General features: G+C 38.4%; 3 protein-coding genes across 3 annotated transcripts; 1 reads left to right on the forward strand and 2 right to left on the reverse strand.

Annotated features, from left to right (window-relative positions):
* Positions 1–548: 548 nt before the first annotated feature.
* On the reverse strand, positions 549–2,270 carry LOC101899890 (evolutionarily conserved signaling intermediate in Toll pathway, mitochondrial). Its single transcript, XM_020039155.2, has 3 exons — positions 2,136–2,270; positions 1,095–2,078; positions 549–947 (listed from the first exon to the last, which is right to left on the reverse strand). The coding sequence occupies exons 2-3, from the start codon at positions 2,071–2,073 to the stop codon at positions 619–621; spliced, it is 1,308 nt and encodes a 435-aa protein (XP_019894714.2). The 5' UTR covers positions 2,074–2,078; positions 2,136–2,270; the 3' UTR covers positions 549–618.
* Positions 2,271–4,140: 1,870 nt separating this feature from the next.
* Positions 4,141–5,739, forward strand: LOC131803766 (serine--tRNA synthetase-like protein Slimp). The gene has a single exon (XM_059125443.1). The coding sequence runs from the start codon at positions 4,229–4,231 to the stop codon at positions 5,696–5,698; it is 1,470 nt and encodes a 489-aa protein (XP_058981426.1). The 5' UTR covers positions 4,141–4,228; the 3' UTR covers positions 5,699–5,739.
* Positions 5,740–5,764: 25 nt separating this feature from the next.
* On the reverse strand, positions 5,765–12,813 carry LOC101899440 (anosmin-1). The gene is made up of 6 exons (XM_005190198.4): positions 11,974–12,813; positions 11,762–11,880; positions 10,121–10,314; positions 9,558–10,051; positions 6,338–6,404; positions 5,765–6,022 (listed from the first exon to the last, which is right to left on the reverse strand). Exons 1-6 carry the CDS (start codon positions 12,681–12,683, stop codon positions 5,858–5,860), a joined length of 1,749 nt encoding a protein of 582 aa, XP_005190255.2. The 5' UTR covers positions 12,684–12,813; the 3' UTR covers positions 5,765–5,857.
* Between the last annotated feature and the right edge of the window lie 3,759 nt (positions 12,814–16,572).

Genomic DNA, 16,572 nt, shown 5'->3' on the forward strand with positions numbered 1-16,572 from the left:
ACCAATTTAATTGTAATATTAATTAGAAAAAAAGAAAACAGCAACTAGAGAATAATGACTTGAGTTTCAGTTTCAACTGTGATTTTTGTTTATTTTTTTTTAGTTAGTTAAGATTTGAAAGAGGAGTTATTTTTAGGTTTATTTGCTAACAAATTTGGACGTGAAATGAATTGAATTCATTGTGGTATATATACTCAAGTCCCAGGGAATGGGGCAAAAAAGAAGGATGTACATCCTCTCCTATCCCTCCTTAACACTGTCCCCTTTTTAGAATACTTTTTTGTTATTAAATCATTAGTGAGACATTACAAATGTACTTAAGAAAATCGTGTATTTCTAATGTTTAACTAATTACATAGCAAATATGTATGTATGTATGACAAACTGTATTTACAATTTTCGATGCTACTACGTTATTTGCTCTGAATTTAATTTTTGCTTTGTGTTCATTTTTTAAAATAAAACAAATATGGAAACCTAAGTAAAAAGTAAAAAAAAGAAAACTTGTATGTAAATGAAAATAAATAAATTAATTAAATAACATAACATAAATTTTAACAATTCTCGTTTCTTTTTATTTATTTAAACACATTATTCTTATTGTTATAGGGGAGGCTACTATCTTTGTGGCTTTTCTGACGTCGTCATCGTCGTATCATCATTCCTTGTCATGGGCATATCATCCTCAGAGTTGCCCTCAATTTGGACGGCCTTTTCACCCACATTGGAGTGGAAACGGAATAGAACGGGTATTTCACCCAACGACGGATTACCATTTGCCTCCAATAAACGTATCCATGATAACAGAGAATCTTTTGTTGATGTGCCCGTGGCACAAATGGCAAATATCGTACCATCATCTTGTTGATGTACCGATCTCACCTTACCCACCTGGTGGGGTTTTCGGGGTACTTTACCAAAGAAGGGTACATGTAGGTGGGTAACATCTGGAAAACAGGAAAAAATACAATTGCGGTTCTCAAACATAAACATTGGTCTGTTCCAGAACCAGCAAGAATTTAATAGTTTTGTGATATGTAAAAAATTGTATATTCTTGCAGTTCTGAAATAGACCACATATGTGTCCCCCTTACCATCCTCATCGATCTGTTGATTTCTCAGCGAGTTGAGAAATTCCATATCTGGATCTGCCCTTAATGTGAAATAATTAATTGTTCTATTTCTTAGCCAAATCATAAATGGCCCTTCTATGTACACAGCCTTGTTGCGTGGATGTTCCTTGAGCAGCTGGCTTTGATCTGGACTCATGCCACTAACAATCCACGTTTGATCAAGGGCATCCTTAATATCTTTTGTATCGAATGTACTAATCTGAGAACGCGGATCTACCGTACACATACGTTCCACAGCCAATTTGGCCACCGTTAATGTATCATCTGGCACCGGATTGGGTAGAGGCCATGGTGAGGCATTTTTAAATTTAGGCATCCAATACATCATACGCCAATATTTACGCAATGGATGACCATGTTTGCCAAACACATTCAATAACATTGCCTCCATTTCATAGTCCGGCATAACACCCAAATCTTCCATTTGTTCTAGTAAATCTATAATACACTGCTGTTGTTTGGGATAATGCATGAATTCAGCTTGGAAGATATTTTTGGGTATCATTTTGCCCTTGGGCATAACATTTATCAGTGCCTTGTAGACTTCCAAATCGTGTTCCACCCCAAATTCAGACATATGCTTCATGGCGGCGTAGATGAACTCGACATGGTTACGCCGATGAACATCCCTTTCGGCAAATATATTCACCATACTTAAGTAAACATCTTTGGTTTTCTCCGATGCCGAGGCAAAGGGATTTTTGACAGCAGGTACAAATGATTTGATGGGAGGTCTTTTTCGTTGTGGGCCTTCGTTTTTGTTTGGTTTCTCTTGCTCGGTCTCGTCTTGATCGTGATTGAATTCATTTTTCACCTGCTCTGTTTTGGTGCAGTAACTTTTCAAGTTCACCAATGACCCAACGCCAGAAGTACCATTAGCCACCACAGCATATCGTTGTTGGGAACTGCTCCTGATTAGAATTTGTAACCGGCTAATCATTTTCTCTAGGGAATATAATAAAAGTTTAACGTTTATTTCTCAATTTTAATTCATAATCTTACCCTATTCAAGCTCAAGTCAGCTCCTCCATGAAAAAAATAAGTTGCAAAACAATTTCCATGAACAGCTGTTTTGCCGCAACAACAAAAAGGTCTTAGTTAGTTAAGAGGTAGCGTGTAGTCTCCCAATTCCCATTGCTAAGATATAAAATACATTTTTGATAATTTGCGGGTCATAATATACAGGAAATTCTATTAAATTCTTTTTTTAAAAACAAGGAGAAAGCTCTATTCTCTGTCCTCTCCCATCTCTTGTTCTCTAAATAACTCATGGCAATTTGCCGCCAAAATTGTGTTGTCGTTGTCTGACTTTAATGCTATTACTTCACTTGTTATTCATTTATCCTGTAATAATATTGCTTGTATAAATGGATATATGGATAAAAGGGAAGTCGTTAAATGATCTTGACGATATTTCCGAAGTCGTTCTATCTCTCAAATCCCAAAAATTGCCGGTAATTTCATCCCATGACACCAGACGCTTTAATCGTGCTGTGGCCATTGACAGACGTAACCAGCGTGACCGTTGTGCCACTAAAGTATCAATTTTGCCACTTTTTTTGGGCTTTGATACCGTTGTGCCACTTTTTTATTTTGATCCTAAATGAGCCACTTTTTTGAATTTTTGTGCCACTTTTTTGTACATTGTGCCACGTTTTTTAAACTACATATATTTTAGTCTAAACGCTGTATTTAAAATACTGAAAAGCGTCGTACGCTGCCATTTCCAATCAGCGATAGCAAATTTTAGAGCGAACGCTTTTATATTAGGTGTTTGTAAGTGGTTTTCGCATGCTCAAAGTTGTCAACATTGTTGTGTTTGTTTATTCCTGGAACAGATGTTAAGAGACATTTTTATACCCTCCACGTATATAAGTTCGTCATTCCGTTTGTAACTCATCGAAATAATCATTTTAGTCCCAACAAAGTATATATATTTTTGATCAGCGTAAAATTCTTAGACGATTTAGCCACGTCCATCCCTCTGTCCGTCTGTTGTAATCACGCTACAGTCAACACGAATTAAGACAGCAAGCTAAAATTTTGTAGAGATCCCTCTTTTGTCTGCAGGCAGGTTAAGTCCGTAGATGGGCTATATCTGTCCACGATATCATATAGCCCCATATAAAGGTACCCCCCGATATCCGGTATTTTTATGACTTTAGCCACATTTTCCAATGGAATAGTCTGAAAATCCACACGAGGAGTTATCTGTGAGCACTTTACTCCCTGAAAGAGAATTGTCTATATAGGTCCACATCTTCGTATAGCCTCCATATAACGGTACCCCCGATTTTCGGTATTTTGATGATTTTAGCGACATTATTCACCGGAATAGTTTCAAATTTTGTATTTGAAGTTTGTAATGGATACTACATCCAATGCTAGAAAATTGCCTGCGCAGGCTTATGACAAAAGTTGCGTATGCAGGTCCACGTCGTCGTATTGACCCTAATATACGGCTACATTTGGTATTTTTAAGATTGAAAATTGCCAAATTTGTTCCATATGGTGGAGGGTATTCGAAGTTCGGGCCGGCCGAAATTACAGCTTTTTTACTTGTTAAATATGCAATATGTACATACATATATTATTACTATATAATATTACATATAGATGAATTTGTTGTTTTGTTCTAAACTGTTATTTTTTAAAATAAATGTGAAATAAATTGTGCCACTTTCTGTGCCACCATTTAAAATTATATGTGCCACTTTTTTCAAGAAATGATACTTTTTGTGACACTTTTTGAAAATTTCCAGCGGTCACACTGGACGTAACTAATTCAATAACTGACTTTTTAAATAAAAAGAGAAGCTGAGAGAACTCTCTGCTGTGTTTGTTTTGATTACAAAAACAATTGCCTGCTACTGTAATTTCATTGCATGACGCTAGACGCCGCATTGTGTTTATTTAACTGACAAACGTTACTTCTTGAATAAATACGTATGTGGGAATGAGAAATATGAAAGAGAGAAGAGAGAGCCATGCGTTCACAGCTGTTTTTGTTTTGATTACGACAAAAAAACTCCAACCGGGTGGGAATTTCATTGCAGGAGAAGTTCTTTAAATTCCTGACTTAAATATCCTCTAAAATGCATAAATTATCAAGGATAATTCCATATACAACATATATTTCAAGGAATTTACTAAACTGCAATGGATTACACACCTCCTGCCAACGACAAGTCTCTGCTTTGTACATAACCGGTGACAAGGCTCGTGAGAATTATGTGACCCTGCAACCGTACCTTGATTTTAAAGGCACTTTTGCAGACATGGAGTCCCTGGAGAATTCCATTAAGAAAAGGAAAATGACAATGGACTTAAAGGAAGTGTATCGGATGTTTGAAAACTACAAGGCCAAGTCAAAGGAAATTGAAAATGTGGAAAAGGAAAGGGAAGTGATAGCCAAACAACTGAAAGATATGGGCAAATCGAAGGACCAGCAAAACACAGAGACAATCAACAGGTTAAAGGAGCAAGGCAAAGAGCTGAGAAATCGATTGAAATCCTTGAAAAATGATTTCTATCCAGTGGAGGATGAATTTTGCCAGGCATTTTTACATTTACCCAATCTATTGGATCGCCAATGTCCAGAGGGAGAACATGAAAGGATTTTATATCGCAGTAAGTTGAATGAAACACAATCGCCGGAGGTACCATCACATTTGCAGCAAACGGACCAGATCAGATACATTGACAACACCCGGTATTATTTGATGAAGCAGGCCGCCAAATTTGATTTGTATTGCACCGATGCTATGGTAAAATATTTCCTGCAAAAAGAACAGTTCATACAAACCTGTAATCCAGATTTTGTACGCTGTGTTTTGCTTGAGGCAAATGCCACGCCCCTGGAACGTTATCACAAAGTGGAGGAACATCAGGTACAAAATAAGCTCAACGGTGCCTATCTTACGGGTGGTGGCTCCTTTGAAAGTTTCCTGGGTGCGGTAACCAAACTGTGTGTCTACCCCTCAGTTATACCTTTGAAGTATATCTGCAGTGGGCGATTGTATGAAAGATCGAGTGAGGAAGAAAACCATCCAGCTTCCTTGTACACAGCCATCCAGACAAATGCCGTGCAGACTTTTGTGGCTTGCCTAAATGCCCAGCAGGCTGAGGAACATATGGATACAATTCTTAATCGTTGTGTTGATTTCTATAAAATTTTTGCCAATCTACACTTTCGTGTGGTGTATGTTAAGGCAGCGGATTTAATGCCTTCGGAAAGTTTACGAGCCCAAATTGAGGTGTATTCACCGCATGAAAAACGTTATGTGTGTGTGGGTCGTATTAGCAATTACAAGGATTTTGTTAGCAAACGTATACTCTTCACAATGCGTGAACAAAAGGAGTATAAATTCTTGCATTTAATTGGGGGTCCCATACTCTATACAACACGCCTTATTGCTGCCTTAATGGAGAGTCAGGAGCCCTTGGATTACCAGAAACTTATGGAGAATTTAAAACTGAAACCACAGCAACAACAACAACAACCATCTTCATCAGATGCTAGTAGTAAAGAAAAACTTGAAGAATTCAAATCGTTATTTAAATAAAACAACCACCACCTGTTGCAGCATTTATAAATGGAAACTTTGTTTGTTTTTTTATTTGTTCTTTTATTTTCTATTGAGTATTTAAAAAAATCCTGTTGTTTTATAATATTTTTATTTTTCCTGTTTAGTTTTTTAGTTGTAGTTATTAGTTTTATATAATTAACACTTAATATTAGCTTTTGGAAATCCTTTGCGAAAATTCTCACATTTCGGTGTGGTAAATGTTATGGCCTTCATGCCATCCATATCGTTGACGGAATTACTGCGTGGCTTAAATGTGTAGACGGTGTTGTAGCTTAGTTTGCTAAAGACCAGGGAGTCCTTCTGCAAATAGATACAGAACAATAGAAATCAATTAATTTTAGTGAGTAGCAAAAATTATTTAAATTTTTAAAAAAGACTAAAGTCCAATATTGTTTCTTTTTAGTTTACAAATCATTTGGAAATATTTTGAGACACATGCATAGTTTTTTTGCAATTTGAGCTACAAGAAACGTGTCCATTGCTCCCTTTTTTACTGCAATTTGAGTGTCAAGTTCATCAATATAGTTTTTTCAATATTAATTGTCTTGGAATTCAAGTTCAGCTTAACAAAAATAGAACAATGACCGTATCTTGTTTCATTAACCCAATACTTACATTAACACGTATGGCATTGTATTCTCCTTCTTCACAATTTGTTTGCTGCGGGCAAAGTTCATATATTCTGGAAAGAGGGAAGATGAAATATGAGTCCAATATTAATTTATAAATTTCATTTAATTTATATTTGTTCTGTTCCAGAATTGTAAGAATATAAAAGTTTTTACTATGACAACCGATTTTCCCTTTATGATATCGAAGGAGATTTTTGCAGGTTCTGGAAGAGTCCTATTTATGGTATGTATGGATAAGATATATTTCATGTATGGTAGCTGATCGAAATTTCTCTATCTATAGAAGTTGTTCTCTCTATAGAAGAAAAGAATCAAAAGAATCTTTAGAAGCTCTCAAAGGCAGTATCCGATTTGAACCAAACTTGGTACATCGTAATATTATTGTCAAACTTAGATCGAGTTCGGAAATGGGCAATATCCACTCCTTTTGGTGCCTCCCCCACAAAATGTCAACATTTGCAAATAAACTAATTTACTGCACAGAAAGAGAAGGGATTATCCGATTTTGTTCCAACTTTGCAAATCCTCATATCTTTATGAGTGCTAGGTCAGGTGAGAAAATGTACAAAATCGGTTCGCTCCATCAAGTACGTCCCCCACAAAGAGTCAAAATTTGGAAATATTATAACTCTTATAAAAGGTGATATAAGTGTCCGATTGTCTGCAAATTACACACATCGCAATATTTTTTATTAACCCGAGTCTGCTGTGAAAATAGAATACATTTTTTCACTCCATCTGGTAGCTATCCCACAAAGGGTCAAAATTTTGAATAATCATGAAGCTCATAAAAAACGAAATTAAGATTCGATTCCATTCAGACTTGGTACATCTCAATATTTCCATCTACACAAGATCTGTAGTAAAGATGGTAGAGATAGGACCATTCCTTCTGGTACCTACAAAGAGTTAAAGTTGTGAATGACCAAGACGATCACAAAATCCGAAATAAGCATCCGATTGTCTTCAAATTACACACATCACAATATTTTTATTGACGCAAGGTGTGGTGTGAAAATGCGATGCGACTCCTTCCAGTACCTCCCCCAAAAAGGGTCAACATTTTGAATACCCATGAAGCTCATAAAATGCGAAATTAACATCCGATTCCATTCAGTCGTGGCACATCTCAATATTTCCATAAACACAAGATGTGTTATAAATATGGTGCAGATCGGACCATTCCTTCTGGTAAAATTTTGAATAACCAAAACGATCATTAAAACCGAAATAAGCATCCGGTTCTCTTCAAATTACACACATCACAGTATTTTTAATACCCCACAAAGGGTCAACATTTTGAATATTAGTGGCCTACGATTCCGTTGACTTGACATCAGCCTTGCCTTTTCTTGCTTTAGAGGTTGGTAACTCTGGTTTTGCCATCTGACTGGTCTCGACTGGTTTCACCACTGTTCTGCATGTGGTGATCCTGCTTATCGAGAGATCCCTTAGTGCTGCGTTAGGATATCTCCTCTCGAACTTCCTAACGTACTTTAGGTTCGTCCTGATAAGCTGCAGCTCCTTATCAGTGAATTTCGATGGATCCCTATCGACATAGTAGTTTTCTGGTCGCCAATATGCCTTTTTATCCCCCGCCTTCTTGGATTTCACGCTTTTGTTGTCGGAAGAACATAGCCGCGCTTCCATTTTGTCAATGGAGACGCCGTTCGGACTTCCTTATACCAAGATTGCCTTCTGCTTTGAGATTATAGAAGTTTTTGGGTCCTCGATATGCCTTTTATCCTTTTGGTGTAGAGAGAATTTAGAGGCACTTCCAATTTATCAATGGAGACACCGCTCTGTCCTCTTTCTATCTCGATTGCCCTTTTCCGGTTTCGACTGGTTTCACCACTGTTCTGCACGAGAGGACCCTGTTTAGCGGGAGTTCCCTTAGTGTTGAGTTAAGATATTTCCTCTCGAACTTTGTAACGAACGTCAGGTTCGTCCTGATAAGCTGCAATTCCTTGTGAGTGAGTTTTGATGGATCCCCATATGGCTTTTTATCTGTCGCCTTCTTGGATTTCACGTTTTTGGTGTCTGGAGAACTCAGCGGCACTTCTACTTATTCAATGTAGACGCTGTTCTGTCCTCCGTCTACCTCGATTGCCTTCTGCCTTGAGAGCATGAGAATGTCGGTGTTTATCGACGAATTGGTATTGGGCCGCTGGGAGTATTCAGATCGACTTTCTTGACAGTCAATCCCTCACATGAACTGCCGTGATATCTGTACCTTCGTCCTCGTCAGAAACGAGACTTTTTCCAAAACTCTTCAGGGATATTGACCTGACTCAGCCTAAACGTATCCATATCCACAATAATTTGTCGAATGGCTTTCTGCTGTCTTTTAATACTGTCGTTAATAAAGTCAAGCGTCAGATTACGTCATTGTGTTGTGAAGGGATTAATGTCGACCATGCCATAGCCTCCATGGTAAGGACTTCGTTGAGCCATCCAGGTATCAACGAAGCTTCGTTAGAATGCAGTCGGTTCCCTGACTGCAAAACTGCAGCACTGATGGGCATGTGGTTGCATAATAACCCAGCGTTAGGGGGGTCATTTTTGTTTGGGAACCAGCACAGAGAATTGGCTATTTTAGGGGCGTCCGTGTAAGGGTCGTTGACACTTGGGTATTTAAGCCGAAACTCTCCCCCCAGACCCGCTGACTGTCCGAGACTGTTTTTTCAATTCGCAGCTACCCAGTATATCTACGGGGCTTTCCACTATCCCCAATTTGTGGATAAGTCCTTGATATGGGAGGCGGCCCAGCTTTGCTTCTCGAAGGCGGTACCTTCCCCACAGGGTCAAATTTAAAAAAAAAAAACCCTATTTCCCTTCGATTTTCCCTACATTTTCATGGTGTAAAGATGTGAGTACATAAGCAGCTTGACCTCATGGCTAGGCATATTAATGTCAAATTATAAGAAAAAGAATGACGGCAGAATTCGAGTGCGCCTCTGGCATTCCTTTATGATATGCCATAAAATATGCCATGCGAAGACTTCACCCACACCTTAATGCATACATACATTGCGATGGTCTTTTCTTATGTTCTACTTAATGATCTTCGATATCTTTTGGCAATATTTGCCCGTGAGAGAGAAAATTCTCTCAGTACGGATTATTGAGTAATTTCATTGGAAAAGAAACCTCACCTTTATTTATTAAAATATAAATTAAACAAAATTTCCTTTTACACATACTTTTCCTCCTTGGGATGGAATCCAGATATGACCACCAGCATGCCAAGTTTGCGATTTAAACGATATTTAACTTCAAATTTATCCATTGATTTTGTTGAAGACAAGGACGACGATGATGATGATGAAGTTGTCGCCGATGATGATGAATAAGTACTATTTTTTATTGACAACGATGAGGTGGATGGTGTATCGGCAAGAGAGGCATCATTAAGGGAATATTTTTTCGTATAGTAACGCTCATCGATGGAAGACAGGGCATTGGCACTCAGACCATCACTGTCACGTGTTGATATCTGCTGCTGTTGTTGCGGCTGCTGCTGCTGATCCCTGCCACATTTCAGCGGCTCAAAGGTTTGTGTTGGCACAATTGTGGTATTGTAGAGGATTGAGTGTTTTTCCGATTTAAGGCGTTTACGTCCATTTATAGACAAGGCTTGCACTTGTATATAGTAACTAGAATCAGGAATAAGTTTGGTAATTTCATATTGATGACGCTGCAAAGAAAAAGTGAAACGAGATTTATATTGAAAAAAAAACGAGCTGGGGGGCGGAAAGTTACTTACATCCTTGACATAGGCCTCATTCGATACAAAGGATTCGTGAAATGTATTTACATAAAGTGACCAAATTATTTTATATTTTTCTATGGGCAAATTCGATTTGGAGGCACACCACACGATTTTGATGGTCACACGCTGGCCATCGTAATGTGAGGAGACAACCTTTAGATCAGCCGGAGGTTTTGGTGGTTTAGGATCTGAAATGGAAAAACAGGGAGTATTAGATTTAAAAAAATGCAAAATTGACAAAATCGACGATTTGAGAAATAAAATCGAAACAACCATGTACCAATTAATCCTAAGAGAGCCATGGACCAAGATTTATAGAAATCTGACCCTATGTGGGTGAGGTAGCAGAAGGGGTTGGTGTGTGAAATTTGAAGAGAGTTGGATGCTTATTTCGCTTCGTTTGAGCGTTTTGCTTTTAAAAAATCTTGAACCCTATGTCTGGGTGGTAACAGAAGGAATGTTCCGATTCCTCCTATCTTCATAACGGATCTTGTGTTGATAGAAATATTGAGATGTACTAAGTCTGAATAGAATCGGATGTTAATTTCGCGTTTTATGATCTTCATGGATATTCAAAATGTTGACCCTTTGTGGGGGAGGTACCAGAAGGAATGCTCCGATCTCTACCATCTTTATAGGAGATCGCGTGTTGATGGAAATATTGAGATGTGCCAAGTCTGAATGGAATCGGATGTTAATTTCGCGTTTTATGAGCTTCTTGGTTATTCAAAATGTTGACCCTCTGTGGGGGAGGTACCAGAAGGAGTGGACCGATATATTCCATCTTCACATCAGATCTTGGATTAATAAAAATATTGGGATGTGTGTAATTTGAAGAGAATCGGATGCTTATATCGGATTTTAAGATCGTTTTTGTTATTCAAAATTTTAACCCTTTATGGGGGAGGTACCAGAAGGAATGGTCTGGTCTCTACCATCTTTGTAGCAGATCTTGTGTTGATGGAAATATTGAGATGTGCCAAGTTTGAATGGAATCGGAAGTTAATTTCGTGTTTTATGAGCTTCATGAATATTCAAAATTTTGACCCTTTGTGGGGGAGGTACCAGAAGGATTAACCCTATATATTCCTTCTTCACAGAAGATTTTATGTTAGTGGAAATAATGGGATGTGTGTAATTTGAAGAGAACCGGATGCTTATTTTGGATTTTATGCTTGTTTTTATTTATTCAAAATTTTAACCCTTTGTGGGGGAGGTACCAAAAGGAATGGTCCGATCTCTACCATCTTTATAACAGATCTTGTGTTGTTGAAAATACTGGGATGTACCAAGTTTGAATAGAATCCGATGTTAATTTCGCGTTTTTTCCATGGCAATTCAAAAATTTTGACCCTTTGTGGGGGAGGAACCAGAAGGAGTGGACCGGTACATCCCATCTTCATACCCGACCTTGGGCAAATAAAAATGTTGTGATGTGTGTAATTTGAAGAGAACCGGATGCTTATTTCGGATTTTATGATAGTTTTTGGTTATTCAAAATGTTAACCCTTTGTGGGGGAGGTACCAAAAAGGAATGGTCCGAGCTCTACCAACTGTATGACTATTTGCACATTGAGGAGCTCTATAGAACTTGGTCTTCTTTTCAAAAAACTCTATTTTTACGATTATACTTACGATTTGGTAAAGTAAATGCCTGCGATGGTTCCGAATAGCCACGAAAACCATAAGCATTGATGGCTGCCACACGCACCTGATACCAACGACCAGGCCTTAAATAAAATCCTACAGTGGTTCTGGGCAAAAAAAGCAAAAGAAAAAAAAACAACAATTTATTTAGCTTCTTCTACATCTTCATTACCCTTCCCCCCTTCCCATCCCATACTTACAACATTCTATTTAAATCTAATACCTCAGCCAATAGTTCAACCGGCTGATATTGCCAGGCACTCAGCTTGCGTGGCGATAGCTGCGACCCGATGTGATGACGTATCTCCACATGAAAATAGTATGACGAATTCGATTGCAATGTGATTTCGACTTTTAGCTCTCGGGCGATCAGCGTGCACTTAAGTATCTTTGGTATTGGCGGCAGCAGACTGTCGTCACGCACCCCAATTGGCTGCATGCAAACGGGTCCGCATGCGGAGCTACAGCATTTCTGCACTTCGGGACAATCGAAGTCATAGCTGCAGTTATCCAGGCACGAGAGTTTCTGCAGCGGCTGGATGTTGATGTTTTGAAAGATGGCATTCTGCATGACCGGACAATAGCCGCGACGCGGCGCTTTGATCATATCGATTTGACATTGTTTGCGACATGATTCACAGTCGCCAAGGTAGCGTGTTCCACCGCCATTGGAACTGCTGCTGCTGCCGCTGCTCGAGCTGTCCTGGCATTTAGCATAGCATTGTAGTTCGAGGATTTTATCACGCACATCGATATTGGCAATGTGTTGCATTTGTGAGGATCGATAACGGCCGCCTCCCAAGCCACCACCACCACCACTACGACCATGATGGCGACACAGGGCCTTTGTGGGAGCATTGAGTATCCATAGCGTAATGAGTAGTATTTTTAACATAAATATATTTAACATGGTCTTCCGGTCGACGGTTCCGACTTTGGTTTATCCTTTCTTTGCGTTCACGTTCGGATGGAGTTTTCAGAGATTCTATTAATTTATCAACTTCATGATGTACTTTTCTTTATTTTTTTGTTATTCTTTACTGAAATGAGAGAAAAGAGATTTGTTTTTATTCTTTGCTGAAATGAGAGACAAGAGATTAAAGGTTTTTTATGTCAATTTTTTGATTGGATGCTCTATTTCTAAAGTCTTTTAGATGGCTTTCTGAGTGTCCATTATCTATGGAAAAGCTATCAAGTCTTCATTTAAGACATTACCGATGTAAGCATGGGGTAGGCACGGAGGCCCGGGCTCTATTGAAATTATGCATTAGGTGTGTACGATGAGTAACGTGTACTGAGAGAATTTTCTCTCTCACATTCAAATATCAGAAAAAAAGAATTGCCCATTAGTTTCTCTCTGAGAGAGACTAAAGTTATTCTCTTTTGCAAGAAAACTGTGAAATGTAAACAAACGGGATTCCTGCATAAACTTGCAAGCAATTTGACGATTTGTCAAGACAAAACAATTTGTCCGAAAAAATAAAAAACAGGTTAAAAAATACCAGTCGGTTTTGCTGATAGATGTATACTCCACCCCCCGTCTTGAGTTACGATTATTCAGACTGTTGATCTTCCGGAAGCAGTTGGCCAATATTAAACAATTCGTATCTGACCTAAGACTGATAAAAATATTGCAACGTGCCAGATTTGGACTATATCGACTACTTCCTATACTTTATATGAGGTATGTCCAAATTTTTTGAAAATGTGGAAATATGCGTGAGATATAGTGGATCGAAGTATTCTGTTTTCATACTTCATTAAATACAGACAAAAACGTTTGTATGTGCAAAATTTGAAGGAAATCGAACATTTATATCCAATTTTATTCGAAATCATAAATTCCGATTAATTACATATTCATATCAGATTTCTGGTTAAGAGAAATATTTGGATATAGAAAGTTGTAAAGAATCGGCGATTTGTTTCGCAAGTTATGCAAGATATAGGTATTGGAAATTGTGACCCTTTGTGGGTGAGGTACCAGAAGGGGTTGGCAGATATATATTATCATCACGACAGACCTTTCGTTAGCAAAAATATTTGGAAGTGTGAAATTTGAAGAGGGTGGGTGCTTATTTCGCTTTCTTCGAGCGTTTTGGTTATCCAAAATTTTGACCCATTGTGGGGAAGGTACCAGAAGGAATGGTCCGATCTCTACAATCTTTATAACATATCTTGCGTTGATGGAAATCTTAAGATATTCACAATATTGACCCTTTGTGGGGGAGGTACCCTTATCTTCACACCAGAACTTGGGCTAATAAAAATGTTATGTTCGCAATTTGGTTATTCAAAACGTTGACCCTTTGTGGGGGAGGTTCCAGAAGAAATGGTCCGATCTCTACCATCTTTACAACCGATCCTGCGCTGATGGAAATATTGAGATTTCCCATGTCTTAATGAAATCGGATGTTAATTTTGTGTTTTATGAGCTTCATGAATATTCAAAAAATTTACCCTTTTGTGGGGGAGGTACCAGAAGAAGTGGACCGATATATTCCATCTTCAGTAAAAATATTGTGATTTGTGTAATTTAATGACAATCGGAAATAATGGAAAACGACGGCACGATTTTTGTGCGGCTCTGTAATCCCCTTATGAAATGTCACAAAATATGCCTAGCCATGACTTCAAGCTTCTTATGTACTTAGGCCCTTATAATTATTCAAAATTTTGACCCTTTGTGGGGAAGGTACTTGATGGAAGCAAAATCGGATCATCCCTTCTCTTTCTGCGCAGTAAATTATTTTCTTTGAAAATATTGACATTTTGTGGGGGAGGTACCAGAAAGAGTGGACCGATATTGTCCATCTCCTAACTCGATCTAATTTTAACAATAATATTACGATGTACCAATTTTGGATCAAATCGAATACTCCCTTCGAGAGTTATCGTGCGCACCAGCCAGACAGGTAGACGTACGGACGGACATCGCTAGATCGACTCCAAATGTCCTGAAACGGATTTGGTCCAAAGAGACCTAGAGTCTAAAACCGTTATTTCGATGAGGCACGTTTTGGTATATATAGCCATATGGCTGAGGGTATAAAGAATAAGTGTAAACCGTGCAAATCATTAAACAATACAGTATTTTTTACAATAGAAGAACAAGAGCTATTGCACTTGACCCATATGAGTTGGAAACGTATGTCCTATTTTCTTATATTTAAAACTAATATTGCACATTTAAAACGATTTTGATAATGAAATTATGGTTGCGTTTCATTGGGCGCCATATTGTTATGATAGCGTCTTATGTTGCACTGTGGTGGATATCCAGCTAATTCACCACTAACAAAGGTTTCCCAACAAGAGAAAAAGGCACTGAATGTAGTTGGTCCAGAAGACCTCCTAAAGCCCCTGAATCAATAAAAGATTTAAAGTTTACATCATTTTTCGACTGATATCTACACTCTATCTCTACGCCTTAAAAGCCCTTTAGACCTGTCGAAAGTCTTCAGTCAATAAATGACTGTAGAATGAGAGTCATTTTATTTTTAATTTTCATTGTTTTAAATTCAACATTATCCTACCCTTGCACTCTCAACCTCCCTCCTCCTCCTTTGCCCATATGTGGAATCAACGGCCGACATCAAATTCCTACCAATCAAACATTAATGTACTTAATAGCAATTTTTGCATTCCATTTCATGCGACTACCCGCGCTTACTCACTCATTTGCTCGTTTGCTATCTGGTGACAGACAGCCACAAACCGATCAATCCTTAGACAGTTGGATGAAATGAATGATTTTGATACCCCCCTCCCCCCTCCCCCCTCAACTACATTTCTGTCTGTGAATGTTGATAATTTCACCATGCGATTTCGGTTAATGCCTAAACGTTGCTATTTAGCTGCAGAAACCAGTTACTCCTGCTGCTGCTGCTCTCTGCAAGAAGAAGAAGATTCCTTTAGATGGTGATGGACCTCCTTCTGTTTTCATAAAAATTCACGCACTCACTCGCTCATTTAGAAAATATTTCTTTTGGAACGATCCGCTGCAATCATCTAAAGTTGTTAATATTTGCCGACATGCTGTGAGAGAAGGAGTTGTAAAAAAGAAGAGTCGACATAGGTGGCAATACTGGAACTCTACGTTCGAATCATAGCAACACACTTATAGTGCTAAATTCGAACTTATTTAAGAAGATTTTTCATACTTCTTAATTCTACCATGTGTTAACTCTTTACGGGCTATTCACAGAGTGATGCCTTCTTTTTATTTCATCAAATCTCACAATAAAGTATTGGGAAAGAGTAGCCCTAAGTGTCTACATCAGAATCCTCAGATTTCCAATGTCTGATATAGCAGGCTTCAATTACTCCGTCGTACGGTATTTGCGACAGTTCTTAATATTTTTTATCACATAGCGGTCATAGTATTACAGAAGTTTGCTAAGAAAGCTCCTCCATATCACCTTTATCTGCCGGCTTCAATTTCCAAGCTGAACACTTTTCATGGGTCGTCTTCCCTCTGAGGCTAATGCTGTCATCCTTCCCTGTCAGCACCGCTCTAGCTTTGGAATTATACATATTTTTCTGTCACTCCAGCCTGCGTTCTTCTAGTAGCTTCACACATGACATGACAACATGAGCTTTCTTCAGTTTCCACCACTACCATCTTTTATCGCCTTCATCTCGTTGGTGTACAGTTCATCTTTGAGTTCTGCCGTGTTCCGCTTCCACGTGGATAGAACCTCTTGCTTTCTATTCCACTTCGATTCCTCAGTGTTTTTTAGCTTTCCTTTCAAGTCTTCGGAGGTAATGGGGTCTTCTACTCCATCTCTTTCGTATTA

The sequence above is a fragment of the Musca domestica genome, unplaced genomic scaffold (assembly GCF_030504385.1).
Source record: "Musca domestica strain aabys unplaced genomic scaffold, Musca_domestica.polishedcontigs.V.1.1 33, whole genome shotgun sequence".
NCBI lineage: Eukaryota > Metazoa > Arthropoda > Insecta > Diptera > Muscidae > Musca > Musca domestica.